This window comes from Salvelinus namaycush, chromosome 4 (assembly GCF_016432855.1).
Source record: "Salvelinus namaycush isolate Seneca chromosome 4, SaNama_1.0, whole genome shotgun sequence".
NCBI classification, from domain to species: Eukaryota; Metazoa; Chordata; class Actinopteri; order Salmoniformes; family Salmonidae; genus Salvelinus; species Salvelinus namaycush.
The window spans coordinates 47,282,305-47,305,391 of record NC_052310.1 but is presented as its reverse complement, the minus strand read 5'-3'; the positions used below and the strand labels follow the sequence as shown (position 1 = coordinate 47,305,391).

The 23,087-nt window shown below is 39.6% G+C and overlaps 1 protein-coding gene across 1 annotated transcript; it reads left to right on the top strand.

Annotated features, from left to right (window-relative positions):
• The first annotated feature begins 7,278 nt into the window (after window positions 1-7,278).
• On the top strand, window positions 7,279-10,689 carry LOC120045900 (G-protein coupled receptor 26-like). The gene is made up of 3 exons (XM_038990829.1): window positions 7,279-7,949; window positions 9,394-9,507; window positions 10,449-10,689. Exons 1-3 carry the CDS (start codon window positions 7,279-7,281, stop codon window positions 10,687-10,689), a joined length of 1,026 nt encoding a protein of 341 aa, XP_038846757.1.
• Window positions 10,690-23,087: the final 12,398 nt, after the last annotated feature.

Below are 23,087 nucleotides of genomic sequence, written 5' to 3'. Positions count from 1 at the left end.
TGTGCATAAGCCAGTAGGGGCTGCATAGCCTAGCCAGGCGTGTGTTCATTCTGCTACGGGCATGAGTCGCCCCTCACCAGCAACACTACACACACACACACACACACACACACACACACCAACGCCTCAAAAGTGATGAAAGTCTGATATCAACAATTGTATTACTGATTATTGTCATATGAAACTATCAACAACATTTGATGAAAGAATCTACCTCCTCTGCATACCAATTTGCTGCATTGTCACCCATGATAATCTAATCTGCCCCAATATCATATTGCTCTCATAACCCTGTATCATGCCATAAATTATGACAGACTTGATGGCCTAAAACACATACACCCACACAAACGCATATACAGAAACACACATACCTGCACCAAAAGAGCACTTACATCCAATACCAGACTCGCTCATTAACATTTCCTCGCATTCCATCTTCAAAAGCAGAGAGCTGCTGACTGCCATGCCAGTATGTACTGTAATATCACGCTCATTACCAGGGACAACACATCAAAGCAGATGGGAGAGCATGGTTAGCTGGCTCAGACTGATGATGTGTTACAGCCATCCAGCCACACATCTACAGAAAAAAACACCATGGTGATGGTGTCTAATTAAAGGTATGATATGTCATGATAGGGTATAGATCATTTGCATGTGCTGCCATTTCTGGCCAAGCTTTCACAGCTAATGGATAATAGAGTACCTCAAACCACCGCCAACTACTGACTAGACATGTCAACAAAGAGATGTGCCATAGTATCATTAAAGGATCAATTTTTAGATGTTGTAGTAGTATACATCATATCAGCTAGCATCAACCTTTGTTTGTACGTTATCAGTCATCCTCTCTGGTGGTGGAGAATCACTTTAAATCTAATTAGATAATATAAATGTTTTTTATTCAGCCCAGAAATGTATCTAACATATACAGTGAGCTCAAAGTACTGGGACAGTGACACTTTTTTGGGTGTTGTGGCTCTGTACTCCAACGCTTTTAATTTGAAATCATACAACATGATACAAAATGATACAACATGATTTAGAGTGCAGACTGTCAGGATTCATTTGAGGGTATTTTCATCCATATCGGGTTTAGAAGTTACAGCACTCTTTGTACATTGTCTCCCATTTTAGGGGACCAAAAGTATTTGGACAAATTCACTTATGTGAATTAAAGTTGTAAAAAGTGAAGTATTTGGTCCCACATCATGCAGTGACTACATTAAGCTTGTGACTACAAATTTGTTGGATGCATTTGCTGTTTGTTTTGGTTGTGTTTAAGATTATTTTGTCCCCAATAGAAATTAATATTAAATAATGTATTGTGCCATTTTGGAGTCACTTTTATTTTAAATCATAGAATATGTTTATAAACACTTCTACAATAACGTGGATTTTACCATGATTACGGATAATTCTGAATGAATCGTGAATAATTATGTGTGAGAAAGTTATAAACACATAAATATCATAACCCCACAAAAATGCTAGCCTCCATTGTTATTGTAATGGTGAGAGGTTAGCATGTCTTGGGGGTATGATATGTGTGTGTCTAGTGCTGGAGTACAGAGCCAAAACAACAACAAAAATGTGTTACTGTCCCAATCATTTTGGAGCTCACTGTGACTTAGAATTTTTAGTTGGCCCAAACTTAGCTACAACATGAGAAAAGGTAGGCAACATCTTACAATGATGTGTTGCTCAAATTGTCTCATATGTTCATTCAACTAGAAATTTTTATTTTCTTACCTGAAAAAACTAGTTACACACGCAAAGTTTTCAACTTATATACAGCGTTTTAAACAGAAGATTACATTATGCATGTTCATTTACACAGTAATTATTATTCAACATGTCCTCACCTTGGATTTGAACTCACAACCTCTAGGTTCACAGCATTCCAAACTTCCTGCTACGCCACCATGTCTGTGCCAATTACTGATTGCACCTGTATTACTACACTTAGCATTTAAAAGTAAATATCAGCTCTGTTAAAAGTACAATCAAGAAAGGCTATTTTATTCATCATCGTGATTAAGGACTCAAATTAAAACAGAGTAATATGCCACATGGACAACTATCCAGAAAAACCTCAAATGTATTAAATAAGTAAATCAAATCAAGGATGAGAGAACAGTCAGATGAACTGATAATTGACACAGATGTGTTGGTGTACCAGGAAGATCACAATGCTGTGCATCAAGAGGATTCGTGAGTTCAAATCCCAGATGACGACATGTTGAATAATAACTCATATTTAAATGAACATTCAAATATGTAAGCAGAAAATATTCAATGTTAAAAGCACTGATTGTGTGTGTAACCAGTTGGACAGCTGTTATTAGTTAAGATGCCCAAATAATAATTCATAGTTGAATGAACATATAGTATGTTACAAGTTGAGGAAACACATCATTTTAAATTGACAGAATTTTTGACAAAGTTTTCTCAAGTTTGGAGCTCAGTTTGGGCCAACAAAACATTTTTGTTCAGGTAACACAAAAAAGACTGTGGAACCAGTTACTTAATAATAATTAGTTAAAACAACTAGATATCCATCCCAACTCATAGTACATTTAAATTCTCAATAAATACAAAATAATCCCTCCATTGATTGAGACGTGACTAAATCTGTCGGTGTCTGTTCTACTCAGTGTTTACCAGATGCACAAGTCCCCCCGCTGATTCCCCTCCCCAGACCATTGTAAAGAGGACGTCAGGGGGTTCCACAGTAGATAAAGCATCTGCCAAAGCCATCTGGATCTTCCCTGTCACTGTCATTGACGTGAATTAGTACAATCACCTGTTGTCCACTCCAGCAGCATTGCAACATGAACCATCCTGTCTTGTCTTATGGAGAAATAATTCAGTACAGCTGCACAGTGACCTCTATATTGCGTCCTCTTGTATTATTCATTAGCTTTCCTAGCATTTACCAGAAATAGTAGCTACACTTTGATACCCCCTCATATAACCACATGTGGTAGGAATTCAAACCCATGCTTACAGGTCATGGGGATGTTATCAGATATCTTTCCAGATTGTGGGCTGTAAATAGTGTATGTGTGCCTAAGGAGCCAGCGTATCATCTGTGCAATGACCATACAAATGTGGACGGGGACCAACTGTGCATTAGTAATTGGAAAAGCAGTATTTTTTAAAGAATGGAAGCTTCAAGCTTCACTGTATGGCATACAAATGATGACAATTACCCTTTGTAGATAGTCACACAGTGTTTGTCCACACAATTAATATAACACAACTTTATTGTTCATTGGTTAGAACAGAAATGTGTCTTCTGCCTTTCCCAAACCTCCAGACATACAGTTGAAGTCAGAAGTTATACGCTTAGGTTGGAGTCATTTAAACTCGTTTTCCAACCACTCCACAAATTTCTTGTTAACAAACTATAGTTTTGGCAAGTCGGTTAAGACATCTACATAGTGCATGACACAAGTAATTTTTCCAACAATTGTTTGAAGACAGATTATTTCACTGATACAGAGAATTCACTGTATCACAATTCCAGTGTGTCAGAAGTTTACATAAAATTAAGTTCACTGTGCCTTTAAACAGCTTGGAAAATTCCAGAAAAGGATGTCATGGCTTTAGAAGCTTCTGATTGGCTAATTGACATCCTTTGAGTCAACTGGAGGTGTACCTGTGGATGTATTTCAAGGCCTACCTTCAAACTCAGTGCCTCTTTGCTTGACATCATGGGAAAATCAAAAGAAATCAGCCAAGACCTCAGAAAAAAATTGTAGACCTCCACAAGTCTGGTTCATCCTTGGGAGCAATTTCCAAACGCCTGAAGGTACCACGTTCATCTGTACAAACAATAGTACGCAAGTATAAGAAACCACTGCTCCAAAACCGCCATAAAAAAGCCAGACTACGGTTTGCAACCGCACATGGGGAGAAAGATTGTACAAAAATAGAACTGTTTGGCCATAATGACCATCGTTATGTTTGGAGGAAAAAGGGGAGAGGCTTGCAAGCCAAAGAACACCATCCCAACCGTGAAGCACGGGGGTGGCAGCATCATGTTGTGGGGGTGCTTTGCTGCAGGAGGGACTGGTGCACTTCACAAAATAGATGGCATCATGAGAAGGGAAAAGTATGTGGATATATTTAAGCAACATCTCAAGACATCAGTCAGGAAGTTAAAGCTTGGACGCAAATGGGTCTTCCAAATGGACAATGACCCCAATAATACTTCCAAAGTTGTGGCAAAATGGCTTAAGGACAACAAAGTCAAGGTATTGGAGTGGCCATCACAAAGCCCTGACCTCAATCCTATAGAACATTTGTGGGGAGAACTGAAAAAGCGTGTGCGAGCAAGAAGGCCTACAAACCTGACTCAGTTACACAAGCTCTGTCAGGAGGAATGGGCCAAAATTCCCCCAACTTATTGTGGGAAGCTTGTGGAAGGCTACCCGAAACTTTTGACCCAAGTTAAACAATTTAAAGGCAATGCTCCCAAATACTAATTGAGTGTATGTAAACTTCTGACCCACTGGGAATGTGATGAAAGAAGTAAAAGCTGAAATAAATCATTGTCTTTACTATTATTCTGACATTTCACATTCTTAAAATAAAGTGGTGATCCTAACTGACCTAAGACAGGGAACTTTTCCTGGGATTAAATGTCAGGAATTGTGAAAACTGAGTTTAAATGTATTTGGCTAAGGTGTATGTAAACTTCCGACTTCAACTCAATATATATAAAGTACCAGTCAAAAGTTTGGACATACCTACTCATTCAAGGATTTTTCTTTATTTTTACTTTTTTCTACATTGTAAAATAATAGTGAAGACATCTAAACAATGAAATAACACATATGGAATCATGTAGTAACTAAAAAAGTGTTAAACAAATCAAAATATATTTTATATTTTAGACTTCAAAGTAGGCACACTTTGCCTTGATGACAGCTTTGCACACTCTTGGCATACTGTCAACGAGCTTCACCTAGAATGCTTTTCCAACAGTCTTGAAGGAGTTCCCACATATGCTGAGCACTTGTTGGTTTCTTTTCCTTCACTCTGCAGTCCAATTCATCCCAAACCATCTCAGTTGGTTTGAGGTCGGGTCATTGTGTAGGCCAGGTCATCTAATACAGCACTCCATCACTCTCCTTCTTGGTCAAATAGCCCTTACACAGTCTGGATGTGTGTTGGGTCATTGTCCTGTTGAAAAACAAATGATAGTCCCAATAATCGTAAACCAGATGGGATGGTGTATAACTGCATAATGCTGTGGTCGCCATGCTGGTTAAGTGTGCCTTGAATTCTAAATAAATCATTGACAGTATCACCAGCAAAGCACCCCCACCACATCACACCTCCTCCTCCATGCTTCACGGTGGGAACCACACATACGGAGATCATCCATTCACCTACTCTGCTTCTCTCAACGACATGGCTGTTGGAACCAAAAATCTCAAATTTGGACTCATCACACCAAAGGACAGATTTCCACCGGTCTAATGTCCATTGCTCATGTTTCTTGGCCCAAGCAAGTCTCTTCTTCTTATTGGTGTCCTTTAGTAGTGGTTTATTTGCAGCAATTAGACCATGAAGGCCTGATTTACGTAGTCTCCTCTGAACAGTTTATGTTGAGATGTGTCTATTACTTGAACTCTGAAGTATTTATTTGGGCTGCAATTTCTAAGGCTGGTAACTCTAATGAACTTATCCTCTGCAGCAGAGGTAACTCTGGGTCTTCCTTTCCTGTGGCAGTCCTCATGAGAGCTAGTTTCATCATACCTCTTGATGGTTTTTGCAACTGCACTTGAAGAAACTTTCAAAGTTCTTGAAATGTTTTCATATTGACTGACCTTCATGTCTTAAAGTACTGATGGACTGTCATTTCTCTTTGCTTATTTGAGCTGTTCTTGCCATAATATGGACTTGGTCTTTTACCAAATAGGGCTATCTTCTGTATACCAGCCATACCTTGTCACATCTGATTGGCTCAAACAAATGAGCTTTTAACAAGGCACACCTGTTAATTGAAATGCATTCCAGGTGACTACCTCATGAAGCTGGTTGAGAGAATTACCAAGAGTGTGCAAAACTGTCATCAAGGCAAAGGGTGGCTACTTTGAAGAATCTCAAATATAAAATAAAATTAGATTTTTTAAACATTTTTTTGGTTACTACGTGATCCCATATGTGTTATTTCGTAGTTTTGAAGTCTTCACTATCATTCTACAACGTAGAAAATAGTCAAAATTAAGAAAAACCCATGAATGAGTAGGTGTGTCCAAACTTTTGACTGGTACTGTATACACACACAAACACATTGAGAGGCACAGGGTCAGCAGCAGTGCAGCGCCCCTGGATGGAGAGCAATTGTGGGGGGTCAGGTGCCTTGCTCAAGGGCACAATGGCAGGAGATGGTGCATGGGATCAGAGACCAGCAGCCTTATAGCTATCAGTTCAGTTCCATTCCCATTTTTGCGTTGCCTGGCATGGGGGCTTGAATCAGCAACGTTCTGGCTGTGTCTTCTGCCTTTCTCAACACCCCCAGATATATGGAATTTACATCATATGGAGATAAAACAAAGATCAATATGTTGGACGTTCATCAAATTGTAGGTGTCAGTGACATGAGTCGACACTTTACGCATGATGCTCTAATTTTAAATAAATCTATTTTTGGTAGCTTGGGGAGGCGATCGAGTGTGCAGCATGTGAGTGTAGGTGAGGGGTGATATATATAGAACAAAAGGATCCCCGGAGACAGACCATAGGAGAGACTGCGCTGCGTGTTTGCAAAGCTGTCCATCAGTGCACTGCGCGATTGCGCAATGAGGTATCATTGCGCGAGCAATGGCAAGGAAGAAATACTTGGAAACTAACTGCAGCCAGACGTGCAGGGGTGTCTATATTTGTTTATCACCCGTCCCCGGAGACAGTGGTTCAGTCCGCATCACATAACATCCATAATACTTGGAAACTAACTGCAGCCAGACGTGCAGGGGTGTCTCTATTTGTTTATCACCCGTCCCCGGAGACAGTGGTTCAGTCCGCATCACATAACATCCCTAATACTTGGATGCCCTTCCTTGCGACTCCACATAGTGAGCCGGCTGTATCGTTACATGGAGACACGAGAAGGACAATGAATTATAATTGTGACACTGTGTCGGATGTTTGTATTTGGACCTCGTAGTTCCAGCACAATGCTATCTTTAATTTATTTCCGAAGCTGGACGATGGATTCAATTGTCAAAAGTCCGTATTTTTGAGCGGGACGAACGCACCATGCACATAGCGGACATAGCTGTCTTTCTGTTTGTAGTAGTGATCATCGTTGTCTCGTTGCTGTCCAACGTGGTGGTGGTTATCTGCTTTCTGTACAACCCGGAGATTCGAAAGCAGGTTCCCGGGTTGTTTATCCTCAACCTTACCTTCTGCAACCTGTTTCTTACCGTTTCTACCATGCCTCTAACTCTGGTCGGACTTATCAACAAAGGAAACCCTGGAAGCAGCGGGTTCTGTCAAACTGTGGGTTTCCTGGACACTTTTCTCACCACGAACTCAATGCTCAGTATGGGGGCTTTGAGCATTGATAGATGGGTAGCGGTGGTTTTTCCGCTAAGCTACCACTCCAGAATACGACACCGGGACGCAGTGATAGCTCTGGCATACACGTGGTTACACTCGCTCTCCTTCTCCACGGTGGCCACTTGCCTCTCCTGGGTTGGGTACCATCACCTTTACGCATCCTGTACGCTCTGCAATGCGAGAGCAAGTGACACTAAGACGCAGTTCATCATCTACACTGTGGTTTTACACTCGCTCACTTTTCTCATGACCTTGATTGTGTTGTGTGTAACGTACCTGAAAGTGCTGAAAGTTGCGCGTTTTCACTGTAAACGCATCGACGTGATCACTATGCAGACCTTATTGCTGCTTGTGGATATTCACCCGAGGTAAGCTGTTTAGCCTACTGTTGAGGTGTCCTTGTCTGATTCATTTACTTGTTACATATTTTAAGGTTAGCCCATGTTTACAATTGTTTTGGTATTGCCCATGTGTAGCTTGTTTTTGGTCGCAGGTTCAGGAATGGTTGAAGAATTGCAACATTTACATAGAGCCAACTCTGCAAATAGCGCTGCAGGGTGATTTGAAAAAGCATAGTAAATCATCGATCGATCAAACAAAAAAGATAATGTAAAATAGTATTGTTGTCCATTAGTTTACTTCAATTAGTGGTGGGGTGGTAAGGTGAAAATATACAGTATATTTACAAAAAAAATATATATGAGGGATTAGAAATGATGAACACAATTACATTGATAGAAGCCATGGTCTATCTGTATTATTAAAGCTAATCTATCCCCTAAAAAATTAGCCCACAAATTGTGATTGCACAATGCGACTTCAGTGGCATTACGATTGATTTCAGCACCACAGGTTTGGTCCAATGTTCCGGTCTCAGATCTCAGGCCTCTTTATCAAAACTAAAATGACACAAACATATTCCAACCCCAAAACTATTCACATACAGATCAAAACCATTATAAATTGTGATTTATATTCATGAGTTGAATAGTCCAGACAGGCATTATTGGCAGTTAGTTAACGAATTGTCATTAAATTTGCCTTGCATTTTGATATTTTGTCATAGGCAATACTATGGTCATGCCCAACATTACAATAACCTACATACAGAAAAGCAAAAATCATTCCGCATTTTAACAATAGTTTTAATAAAATGTAATACATCAAAACCCCTGATGTGCATTCTTGACATTCTTTGAGATGAGATATTCGATCAGTTTAGGCCTACTCTGCCCAGTTTACCTCAAACATTCAAAGAGCTGTTCAGTGAGAGGGATGAGAAAGATGTGAGGAGAGATATGATTGAATCACCCTGAAGCATTTTCTCTCTACATCATAGATGCTAGGATAATAGCATGTGTAATTATTTCTGGATATAGTTAAGATCCATGTCATGAATGGTTTACTGTATTTGATGATCCCTTTTCAATCACCTCCACATTACATAGCTAAAATAATTAAATTAGCCTCAAATCAGTCAATTAATGTGTGTGCACTCACTGTCAGTGTTACTTTCTTTTACGTTATCTTTCCTTCATCTTTCTAAGATATGCTGAGGTCAACTCCATGTTATTACCAGTCTATTAAAGAATAAGTATGGACCTGGAATTGGACTTGATTTACATAATGGATGTGTTACTGTTCATATATCTTGAACAATCCATTGGCATTGACCTGAGTATGAGCTCTGATACTGTCCATAGAAGCATGCTGTTTTCTCCATCAACCTTCATCCCACTCGAGAGGCCATGTTTAAACCTGTGCTCCTATACGTCCCTTGGGGTGATAATGGTCCCCTCTGTCCTTTGGTAGTGTGCGCCAGCGATGCCTGGATGAGCAGAGACAGCGGAGGCAGAGAGCCACCAAGAAGATCAGCACATTCATTGGAACGTTTGTGGTGTGCTTTGCCCCCTACGTCATTACGAGGTGAGCAGATGTTCAGATCTATCCTCAACACCACTGTGCATGTGTGGTAATGTTACATTGTGAGATTGGCTGCTGCAATGACGTCAATTCCCCATCTGAGACCAATGAAAGTTGTCTACTGCCTGAACAAATTACGTGTGCTTTAGACCAGTGGGTAAAATTGTCGAATGTGCAATGAGGACAACTGCTTTGTGCTAATGAATTCCAATTCAGACTGGAGTCAGCCATAGTCAATTTCTACAACCTCATCTTGTTATGTTAAATTGATCCGGTGTCTAAATCACTAATCAATCAGCTTGAGGGTGATTTTGTTATGACCATAGAAGGAGAGGTTCATAGATACATGTTTATTTTTTTCATGAGGTATAGGATGAAACCCCAGGCAAGGGAGAAAGAATATAAGAGAAAGAGAATCCATGAGAGAATTACCATGAGTGGACGTGTGATTATGAGTAAGTCGGAGACCATGACGATACTTCTCATTAAACCTGCATTCAATCAGCTCCAACCCTTCAGAAGCGGATACAAAATAACCGTGAAGAAGATCACATCAGTGTGTATAATGATAGAGAGATCCCCATTGTGAGTTTGATAGCTGCTGTGAATCACACGACCAGTGACCTTACCTAAACATTCTGAGAATAAGCCTTGTCCTTGTGTACCACCACTATACAGCGGTGTAAGCACAATGAGACAAACAAGAGCAACTCCACATCCCCTAACATTCACTATCGAATCAGAGCCATGGCATTTTCAAGCGAAATGTTGACATTTTTGAAAGCTTATTAATAAAGAGTTTCCTCAGGACATTAGATTTTTTGACATCTGTGTTGTTTTTTCACTGTACGGTGGCCTATGAAACATGACTTGTTTCATAGACCAGCACTGTTAAGCTAAACACTGTTAATAATATAACTTATTCTGTGTGTCTGTCATGGCAGAATTGTGGAGCTCTCCACCCCAGGACACATAAGCCCTCATTGGGGTGTCCTGTCCAAGTGTTTGGCCTACAGCAAGGCAGCCTGTGACCCTTTTGTCTACTCACTGCTCCGAAACCAGTACAGGAAGACATTCAGTGACCTGGCTAACAAGATCTTGAAGAGGAGCTCCTTTAACTCCTCCGTCCGCAGGGTGGAGAATGGCAGGGCTACCGATACCAACAACACCAAACCCACCCAGTGAAGGGCCTTGCTATTGCCTGACTATGGCAAGATGGAGACATTGAGGTACCTACATACCTAAGTACTGAGTCATGGTTGGAGAGCGGAGAGGGTTGAGCAGACCTTAGAAGAGATTGCTGCTACGTCTCGATTTCGTACTTTTGCAATGTTGAGTGTGGTTAAGTGTTGCTCTGTTGTCTCATGGTGTGACATGAGTGAGGAAAAGGTGACGAGTCATTAAATGGGAAGATATGACAGAGAGTCATGTGGGTCATGAATTACTGTTGCTAAGCCAGTGAGTCACTTGTAGTTCATTTAAGTATGTTAATTAGTGTAAAATGTTTTCATTCCAACTGAGTGGTTTTGACAGAGTGATGTCAAGGTGTACCACATATGACTTTAGATAAGACAATTTAGATTTTGATATATGTTGATAGTGTAGCAACACCACCAGGATTCACTATTCCTGATGGTTTTTATTGGAACATTTCATTACAGCCCGCCCTCATATTTTATAGCATTGTTTAGTTGATTGCAGTGCTTGACTCAAATGTTCTATTGCTTGAGTTCCTGCACCTCTTATAGAATATACAGAATATTAGCTCAAAAGTATTGTGAAGTGCCTGCACCATATAAACAGTACCGGAACCCCAAATGAGTACCAGCACCTATTTATGTCCAAGTCAAGAACTGGTTGATGAGTCATAACTTGTTAAGAAGATATTGCCACCTGTTTGAAGTCTGAGCCCAATTAGTTGGTGTGCACAGTAGCATGCCCTAATTATGACTCAGCTAGCTAAGATGATGTAGGTGCAGGCCAAAAGCCTAGGGGAGAGTTCCCTTACAAAAAAAAAACACATGAAAGAAAAAAACACATGAAAAAAACATGAAAAACACGTGGTTTTTAGACACCTGTGAAGATTCGCATGTTAATTTTTCACATAAAAAAATATCCCCAAATGTGAATTTTATTTACCACTTCCAGCTCCATCTGGTCTCCCATCCAGGGAACGATCCTGCTTAGTTTTAGAGGCAAAGCAGTAGTGGGATGCAGGGTTCTACAGTGAAAAAGTTTGGCCTCCTTTCAAATTTTCTCATATTTTTCATATTTTAATAATAGTGCATAATATTAGATAAAGGGAACCTGAGTTTACAAATAAAACAAAAAATGTATACTCATTTTATTTATTTAATTAACAAAAATGTAATTGCCCTCTTACACGCAATATCTGGTTATGCCACCTTAAGCTTCAATGACTGTAACCAAATGCTTCCTATAGTTGTTGATCAGTATCTCAGTAATTTTGACCCAATCTTCCATGCAGAACTGCTTTAACTCTGCGACATTTGTGTGTTTTCAAGCACGAACTGATCGTTTCAAGTCCTGCCACAACATCTCAATTGGGATTAGGTCTGGACTTTGACTAAGCCATTCCAAAACTAAAAATGTTTTGCTTTTTAGACATTTTCATGTAGACTTGATTGTGTGTTTTGGATCATTGTCTTGCTGCATGACCCAGCTGCGCTTCAGCTCACAGACAGATGGCCTGACATTCTCCTGTAGAATTCTCTGATACAGAGCAGAATTCATGGTTCCTTCTATTGAGGCAAGTCGTCCAGGTCCTGAGTCAGAAAAGAATCCCCTAACCATCACACTACCAACACCATGCTTGACCGCTGGTATAAGGTTCTTACTGTGAAATGTAGTGTTTGGTTTTCGCCAGACATAATGGGACCCATCTCTGAGGTAAATCAGTTCTGCATGGAAGAGTGGGCCAAAATTCCCCCACAGCAACGTGACAGACTGATCAACAACTACAGGAAGCGTTTGGTTTGAGTCATTGCAGCTTAAGGTGGCACAACCAGTTATTGAGTGTAAGGGGGTAATTACTTTTTCACACAGGAGCATTGGGTGTTCCACAACTTTGTTTATGAAATAAGTATGTAATTGTTGTGTTATTTGTTCACTCAAATTCCCTTTATCTAACATTAGGTTTTGGTTGAAGATCTTATAACATTGAGTATAAAAAATATGCAAAAGTAGAGAAATTTAGAAAGGGAATGAATGTGCCAATACTTGCAACTGGAAAAAGGCAGTGAAAGGAAAGGCCAGGGTAAGATAACCAAAGATAGGGAAAATTGCAGGACAGAAAGATTGCGTTATCATAATAGTTTTTTTCACAGAAAAATATTTTTGCATCCATTTTTACAATGAATTGTTTTTTCATATTTCGATTTTTTTTTCTTGCAATATTTGTTTTGCTTTCAATACTTTTGGGTTTTGTTTTTTGTTGTTGTTGCAATAGTAAGAATTTTGTTCTCAACTTCAGAAGTTTTCCTTGTTATTATTGGCACAAAAGTAACTCAATCACTAGAGGATTGCACCATATAATTACAGTATTACTCAGTTACACTATTACTCCCCGACACAGTTTCAGTGAAAATCTGTGGGAGGAGGCTGTAGAAATGCAACTGCTCTCAAATCCATAGCCTACCCTATGGATGCAAGGACCATTCACGATATCAGAATTATAGATTTAACCATGTTTTTAGGCTTTACAATGGTTGTTTACATTTTCTTTGTTTACAAAAATTGGAATAAAACAAGCTTATATTTTGGGTTCTGATGGGGTACGACAGTTGAACTAAGCTCATGAGGCATTTGTACACTGTAGTCTTTAAGAATCAATGGGTACATATTAATTTCTAAGTAAAAAAATTGATGTAGCAGCTAAGGATTGCCCCTTTAACAGGCAGTGACCTTCATACTGTATAGCAGAACTGTCACCATTTGAATGTGATCCATTAACCTGCCCCCAAAAATGGATTAGGTTCACTGTCCTGCGAATGTCCCGTAAAATCATTCCCTTGTCACACTTTCTCCTGTTTTGGGCTTTTTAGGTGTGGTCACCCTAATTCCACTGGTGGAAACATTGTTACTGCAACATGTTAACACAAACTTTTCACATGTGAGGAGAAAAAGATTATTTCAACCCCATAGAGTGAAAAAAAAGTTGGAGTTTTCTTCCATGTGAAACTGTTAATTAGATAGTCACGTGATTGTTTTTCATGTGAACTTGCAATTCCACAAGTGAAAGTGAGATTTTAGCGTGGAGTTTTTTTAGAAGTGAAACTGCAAATGTGATTCTAGGAAACCATACACAAAATGTATAATTTGACCAACTATTTAGGAAGAGGTCATTATTTCATGGCATCTGTGAAGGAAGAAACCACATGGAAAAAGTGGTAAGCAAAAAAAAATAATGAATTTTCACCAAGTCAAAATAATGTATTGTGTTAATTTTTTAAGAGGTTTCATGGTATATAAACCAAAGTAGATACTTTTAAAATTGCTTTATACATCAGTTGGGGTCTCGATAAGCATCAATATGAGGTCCTAAACCTAGCATGAAAGTGCATCCTAGCTGTGTGGGCTAATAATATTATAGTCAACATATTTGCATTGGGATAAGTTGAGCCAATGGCCATGGGGTAAGTTGGGCCAAAGGTTGAGCCAATGTCCAGTTGAGCAAATTGAAGTGTTTTCTTCCCAGGCTTAATTAAAGGCATTATCACTGGGATATGAGGTAACAACAGGGCCTGGCATCGGTTAAAAGTGTCCAAAAAAATACAATGTGTTTGTTAGGTGGAAAGCCTGTGTTAGAAGATGCTTAAAATGTTTCAAAGACAAAAAGTGATTGTGATTGTTTTGAATTAGGATTGGGAAATAAAGATAGACATGGTTATAAAAAGGTAGTGATCATATTTCATTCAGTACAGAAATTTGTAGGCGGCTTAACTTACACTGTCCAGCTGCCAAGAGACCAAAATGGTTTGGACAAGCGATGTTTTCAAAACTGTAATGTTTACAATCATTTTGATCATTTTCAGGGATACACAACATCCTGAAATACACTGAGTATACAACACTTTAAGAACACCTGCTCTTTCCATGACATAGACTGACCAGGTGAATCCAGGTGAAAGCTATGATCCCTTATTGATGTCACTTGTTAAATCCACTTCTGTCAGTGTAGATGAAGGGGAGGAGGCAGGATTGCTAAGCCTTGAGACAATTGAGACATGGATTGTGTAAGTGTGTCAATCAGAGGGGGAATGGGCAAGACAAAATATTTAAGTGCCTTTGAACAGTGTAGGTGTCAGGCGCACCGGTTTGTGTCAAAAACTGCAATGCTGCTGGGTTTTTCACGCTCAACAGTTTCCCATGTGTATCAAGAATGGTCCACCCCCCAAAGGACATCAAGCTAACTTGACACAACTATGGAAAGCATTGGAGTCAACATGGGCCAACATTCCAGTGGAATGCTTCTGACACCTTGTAGAGTCCATGCCCTGACGAATTGAGGCTGTTCTGAGGGCAAACGGGGGGGTGCATCTCAATATTAGGAATGTGTTCCTAGTGTTTGGTATATCTTTGTTAGAACGAATACTATATTTCCCTTGACAGAGTGAAGCTGAATGTAAAAAAATGGCTCAACTTACCCCACTCTCCCCTACACAATTGAGTGCCTTTCAAACTAAAGATCAAATCATAGTGAGAGAGATAACATGTCTCTGTATCACCAATTGGAACATCTGGATGGATAACTACTATATATGGGAATATAAAGCGTTTGATAGTTATTTTCTTTGGTATGATGCCTTGTGTGATATACTGGAGCTGCAAAGGAGCTGGTAGGCTTGTAATGTGGAGTTATCAAACTGTTTTTGAATATTATTATATTGTATTATGATATCATGTATAAAACAGGGTATTTCTTTTTTTTATGTGATAGTACAGCAGTCATATCCGTACCTTAAAATGTGTTTTAACACATTCTATTTTTACATTACCAACACCCTCAGTATGACTACTTCATCTATAGAGCAGTCACCTGAGCATTCTGTAGATTACATTTTCACTTGTAAAGTTTATTTTGGTGATGTTGGCAACCAGGGTAAAGTGTATTGCTTTCATTTCCTTTGAGTCTGTGACGCCCTACAGTAGATAGATGGAAAAGTATATGTATTTTGTTAAAAGCCGTCAAAGCAGTGTTCAATTTTGCTAAATACGTTTGTAACTTTATTAAAATAAATGCTGTGCATTTCAAAAAAGGGAGAATGCCTCGCTCAGGTTAATTTGTGTGCATAATGCTTTTGATGGTATCATACAGTAGAGCTGTTCTTATTTGCTACCGTGACATGATAATCAAGTCTCTTTTAAAGTTTTCATAATTGGCCATTGCACTCACACAAAATACGCTAAGGAGATCAGTTTCATTGTTGTTCAAAACATGTTACTGGAAAATAAGTATTGAAAACTACTAGTCCTGTTTCTGATGAAGTGGAAAAAACAGGGTTTGACAGCTGAAATCTGTGTGAATTTCGTTGCTATAACAAGACTGACCCTCACAATCTGTTTGATAATTGACTTGATGGGGTCAAATCGTTAGCCATCTAGCAGTATGGACATCATAAAGAAACAGTCACATTCAATGTCCAGGATGTGATATTATATGGCATGTTTGGTGTGAAAGTACCACTAAAAACTGGTTAGGCTATACAGTGCATTCGGAAAAGTATTCAGAACCCTTGACTTTTTCCACATTTTACAGCCTTATTCTCAAATGGATTAAATAAATGTTATCCTCATCGATCTACACATAATGCCCCATAATGACAAAGCGAAAACAGGTTTTTAGAAATTTTTGCTAACAATAAAAAACATAAATACTTTATTTACATAAGTATTCAGACCCTTTGCTACGAGACTCGAAATTGAGCTCAGGTGCATCCTGTTTCCATTGGTCATCCTTGAGATGCTTCTACAACTTGATTGGAGTCCACATGTGGTAAATACAATTGATTGGACATGATTTGGAAAGGGACACACCTGTCTAATCAAATCAAATCAAATTGTATTTGTCACATGCGTTGAATACAACAGGTGTAGACCTTACAGTGAAATGCTTACTAACAAGCCTATATAAGGTCCCACAGTTGACAGTGCATGACAGAGCAAAAACCAAGCCATGGGTTCAAAGGAATTGTCCGTAGAGCTCCAAGACAGGATTGTGTTGAGGCACAGAGCTGGGGAAGGGTACCAAAAAAATTCTGCAGCATTGAAGATCCCCAAGAACACAGTGGCCTACATCATTCTTAAATGGAAGAAGTTTGGAACCACCAAGTCTCTTCCTAGAGCTGGCAATCGGGGGAGAAGGGCCTTGATCAGGGAGATTACCAAGAACCCGATGGTCTCTCTGAAAGAGCTCCAGAGTTCCTCTGTTGAGATGGGAGAACCTTCCAGAAGGACAACCATCTCTGCAGCACTCCACCAATCAGGCCTTTAATTCTTGAGAATACAGGGGGTGCTATTTTCCCATTAGCATAATTTGCTCAACAGATTAAACTGCCTCTTATTCAATTATTGCTCTTACTACATGCATATAAATAATACCATTGGAAAGAAAACAATCTCTAGTTTCTAAAACCGTTTCAATTTTGTCTCTGAGTGATACAGAAGTCATTTCACAGCACTTTCCATGACCAAGAACATAAAATCAAGATGTGTTATGCTGGCTTCAAAGCTCTGCCTATATATGGTCGTGCCCCCTATGACCCGAAACACACCTCATTCGCCTTCCTCTGGGTGTCAAGAAGACGTCAGAGGAGAAATTCTTTGTTTATCTGGTACTGACGTGAAATAAGACCTATTTCTTTGGCGTGACCGACAACTTCCGGTTTGCTGATTCGCACGAGTTGGAGCTGCGATTGTGTACTGTTTTGCTGGCGTTATGGATGAAAACTATCTCCGTGTCGAATTTTGTTTGATACATGTGACCATATCATCGTAATGTATGTTTTTTCAATATAGTTTAATCAGATTATTTGAATTTTTTTGGGAGTTTTGCGGTGTTCCGTTGTCACAATTTATTTACATTTGAGAGATCTGTGCCACTCGACCGGTACCTGTGCTAAATGGAGTGGGAAAGGAAGATTTCTGAACGGAACCAACGACTCATCTTGACAAAGGACACTTTGATCAACATTCTGATGAAAGATCAGCCATAGTAAGACCCAATTTACGATGTTATATCATATCTGTTGTGCATGTGAACTGACCGTGGGCGCCTAGCCGAATCTGCCTTGTATAGCTATGCTAATTTAGCGCTACATTTTGTTTTCGTTATAAAACATTTAATAAATCTGAAATATTGTTTGGATTCACCAGATGTTGGGCTTTCAATATCTGTACGCTGTGTATTTTTCTGAAATGTTTTAAGATGAGTAATTCGTTATATGACGTTGGTCTCTGTAATTGTTCTGGCTGGGTCAGCACTATTTCAGATTGCAGCTGCAATGTAGAACTGTGATTTATACCTGAAAAATGCACATTTTTCCCCAAAAAAACTATGCTATACCATAAATATGTTATCAGACTGTCATATTATGAAGTTGTTTCTTGGTTAGTGGCTATATATATTTTTATCTAGTCGAATTAGTGATAGCTACTGACGCAGGAAAAAGCTGTTGGGAGTAAAAAAATCGTGTCCTTTGCTAACGTGGTTAGCTAATAGATTTACATATTGTGTCTTCCCTGTAAAACATTTTAAAAATCTGAAATGGTGGCTTTATTCACAAGATCTGTATCTTTCATTAGGTGGCTTGGACTTGTGATTTAATGATATTTAGATGCTACTATTTAATTGTGACGCTATGCTAGCGATGCTAATCAGTGTGGGGGGGGTGGGGGGTGATCCCGGATCCGGGGTTGAGGCTCGTTAGAGGTTAAGGTAAAGTGGCCAGACGGAAGCCACTCCTCTGTAAAAGGCACGTAAAAGCCCACTTGGAGTTTGCCAAAAGGCACCTAAGGACTCTCAGACCATGAGAAACAAGATTCACTGGTCTGATAAAACCAAGATTGAACTCTTTGGCCAAGCATCACTTCTGGAATAAAACCGGGCACCATCCCTAGGGTGAAGCATGGTGGTGGCAGCATCATGCTGTGGGGATGTTCTTCAGCGGCATGGACTTGGAGACTAGTCAGGATCAAGGGAAAGGTGAACGGAGCAAAGTACAGAGAGATCCTTGATGAAAACCTGCAACAGAGCGCTCAAGATCTCAGACTGGGGGGTGAAGGTTCACCTTCCAACAGGACAACAACCCTAAGCACACAGCCAAGACAATGCAGGACTGGCTTTAGGACAAGTCTCAATGTCCTTGAGTTGCCCAGCCAGAGTCCGGACTTGATTCCGATTGAACATCTCTGAAGAGACCTGAAAATAGCTGTCCCCATCCAGCCTGACAGAGCTTGAGAAGAACTGCAGAGAAGAATGGGAGAAACTTCCCAAATACAGTTGGGCCAAGCTTGTAGCGTCATACCCAAGAAGGTTGTAACCGCTTCCAAAGGTGCTTCAACAAAGGACTGAGTAAAGGGTCTGAATACTTGTGATATTTCAGTTTTTTTATTTACATTTTGTAAAATTGTCAAATTTTGTCAATATGTCATTATTGGGTGTTGTGTGTAGATTGATGAGGGGGAAAAACAATTTAATACATTTTAGAATAACACTAACGTATCAAAATGTGGAAAAAGTCAAGGGGTCTGAATACTTTCCAAATGCACTGTAACTATACCCAATTATTTTTTACTTTTAATGTTCAACTGCCTTATATCTCAAAGGACAAAACTTTATATTGTAATACTACACCCACAGTGAGAAGGAAAAGAGAACGTAGGTAGGGTAATTAGTTTGAGGATTTATCGTTTAATATATGTTCCACCCACCGCTATCCTGTTGAAACGATGACAGCGCAGCTACATTCTCTATCCCTGGGATTTCACAATAGAAACGGGTTTAGAGTTAAGGGCCTTGGTAATTGCATAGTTATGAGAAAAGAGGTGGAAAAATAAGAAAGAGAATGGAGGATAAATGAAACATGGGGGAGCCCGTGTCTCTAGCAGTGCTACAGTACGCAGGCAGATCTGACAGAACCAAACGATGATGGGTAGTGACTCCTCTTCCCCCCTTCCTAGCACCACCTCACAAAACGGTCTAAACTAGCACAGAAATTAAAGTGAACTTCAAATACAGTTATTTCTGTTCCGTTATCTCTATGGAACTGTTTCATATGTCATGATGATACAACTTCCCTGGAGCGTTCATAATTGAATAGTTCACTGTAAAATCGTCAGCTTATATGGATATCCATTATGAAGTCTTATAATGTACTTTGGGGTTATAAAGGGTTATACAAATACATTCATATGAATGCATTACACATAGGCAGTTCATTTTGTTGAATTTTCAGGCTGGAGCGGTACCTGCCTCCTCACCCCTATGAGAGTCATGGAGTGGGCGAAAGATGGAAACAAACCTACACCAGCCACAGTGAATACCTAACCTGTGATTAAACTACAGAGCGTAGGTAGCTAAAGAGAATACGAGTGGAGGAGCGAGGGAGAACAGACTCGTACAACATCCGACTTCACACTACCCCACCTCGGGGGAGACCTGGCGCTCCTCGTTAGGAGAAGTAAAAATTAGCCCAGATTAGGTCTCAATAGATTTGTTCATTTTTGATGTCATTCCTATACTGTATTCTACCAGTGTGACAACCCATCCAGACATTGACAGATTCTATCTTATTGGTAATTATATTTACATTTTAGTCATTTAGCAGACACTCTAATCTAGAGCGACTTACAGGAGCTTTAGTACAGGATAATACAGTTAGTCACAAAGCATTTACAAATAATTTACATCAATAGTTTACTCATTACGATCTTCAATATTATGTTTTTTTTAATGTAGCCTACTACTGTTAAATGTCATTTTCATTATATGCATTTGTCATTTTCTGTGTCCCAGTGGATAGATAAGACCGAATATGAATGAGGAGGCACCTACGCCTTGGGAAGCAGGGAGTACAGAGAAGACCCCAGAGAGTAGGGAAGGCCTGAAGCAGGCCCAGCAGGCCATGTCTGAGTGGACTTCAGGCCTTCAGTCATAATTTTGAATATTATATTGTCTCTCATTCAAATATTGTCAGGCACATTGTTTCTCTCCCTAAACCCAAAACATTTCTTCTGACTCCCTATCGGCCGTGACAGCATAACGCGGCTGTCATAGAAACAGGACCAGCCCTGGGCTGTGGACGTGACTCAGAATGGCGAGGTGACATCCAAATGCCATGCCATGGTATTCCCAATGTCCTCAGGAAAACTGTCTCTCTCTCTCATAGAATAAAAACATCAGCTTCCCAAAGAAACTGTCTGTGGGCTAAACTAATATAGCACAAGAGCCAAGCCATTTCAGACGCAACCTTTGTTTGTGTCTGTTACAGAATGTGTGTGTTTGTTGTTCAGCTTTGTTGTTCAGGTAATAAAGAAATAAGAGATGGGAGAACATAATTCAATTTGCCCATTAAAGTGGTCCAACCTGTAATCTCCTTTCAATATAATTATTTCACGACACCATCACATAGAGCACACCTGGGGAATATAATGAGAGATATGAGTCAGTCTGTTTACTCAGGCCAGGATTAAATCAGATCATTGATAACCTACGGTAAACAACAAAATGCATAGTAGCTTATCATTGCTTTTGTTTAGGCTTGTGTGAGGTGTAACTGCGTTGGAGCTGTCAAATCCACAAGCGGCTCCTGGCGTTATACCTATTACTGACATTGCTTTTGGATGCATTGAGTCGCATTAGTAGATGAATCAATGCAGCTGCTTTACAAGTTTGAACTATGGAATGAGTGTCATTATTTCTACATAGCCTACATTTTCTCGTTCTGAACTTCTAACGTGGTGTGATTTAAGGTGGGTGTGGTTTTATGACAATGGCCACAAGAGCAGCCGCTCAACGATTTGATGGCTCCAACACAGTTACACCTCTGACACCGCCTAAACAAAAGCAATGACATAAACTATATCTGTTTGTCGATTACCGCGGGTTACCGCTCATTTTATTGAATCCTGGCCTCAGTCTGTTATAGCATACCCTGTAAATAGCTTTGTTGTTGCTTTGTTGACTTTCTTTGTTGACGATTGAAGAAAATGTGATATATTTTTTACTTTTCAGTGTGAATGTGTGGGTGTGTGTATGCACATCTGAGGGCATGCACATACACCTTAGTCTGTTTTTCTTTCTGGGTCTTCTCATGGGTTCTCTACCCTCAGCCTGGTCTCATACACTAGACGTAACATAGTAAACGTAAATTCTTGACACTTAAATTAGTATGATATGCTACGTTTGGTATGCTACATAAGACAGGTGGTTACTTAAGGCAAAAACGAAAGTAGGGTAGTTGGTTGAGGTGGATAAGTTGGCGTATAATACAAATTAAAATAAGAATTTGTTCTTAACTGACCTGCCTAGTTAAATAAAGGTTACATTTTTTTTAAATGTCTAGCAACCCAAAGTCTGTGAATCTGAATATCATCATGGACAACTTTTGCATTTTAGCCTAATTAGCAACTTTTCAACTACCTACTACTTTTTTTATATACACGTATTTGGTTACTACAAATGTGCATTTCATAGTTTTGATGTCTTCACTATTAGTCTACAATGTAGAAAATAGTAAAAATAAAGAAAAACCCTTGAATGAGCAGGTGTGTCCAAACTCTATATATATATATATATATAATTGTACCCCTCTTTCTCCCCAATTTTGTGATATCCAATTGGTAGTTACGATCTTGTCTCCTGGCTGCAACTCCCCAACGGGCTCGGGAGAGACGAAGGCTGAGTCATGCATACTCCGAAACATGACCCACCATACTTCTTAACACACTGATTGCTTTACCCGGAAGCCAGCAGCACCAATGTGTCAGAGGAAACACTGTTCAACTGATGACTGAAGTCAGCCTGCAGGCGCCTGTCCCACCACAAGGAGTCGCTAGAGCGCGACGGAGCTGGGCAAATTGTGCGCCACTCTTTGGAGCTCCTGGTCACAGCTGGCTGTGACACAGCCTGGGATCGAACCAACTACTTTCCACTTTTAAGCTACTTTGCAACTAATTAGCATGTTAGCTAACCCTTCCCCTAACCCTAAGCCTAATTTTAACCCTTTTAGCTAACCCTTCCCCTCACCCTAACCCTAACACTTTTAGCTAACCTTTTCCTTAACCCTAACCTTAAACTTAACCCTTTAACCTAACTCCTAAATGTAACCCTAACCTTAACCCTAACCACTAACTCTATCCCCTAGCCTAGCTAATGTTAGCCAGCTAGCTAACATTAGCCTCCTATCTAGAATATGTAGTGTATCATATGTTTAGGATATTCGTAACATTGTACATTTAGCAAATTCTTAACTTGTAATACGCATTGTAATTCGTAACATATCATACAAAATGGGTGATGGACATCCACAAATGAATACATACCATACAAAACATAACATATC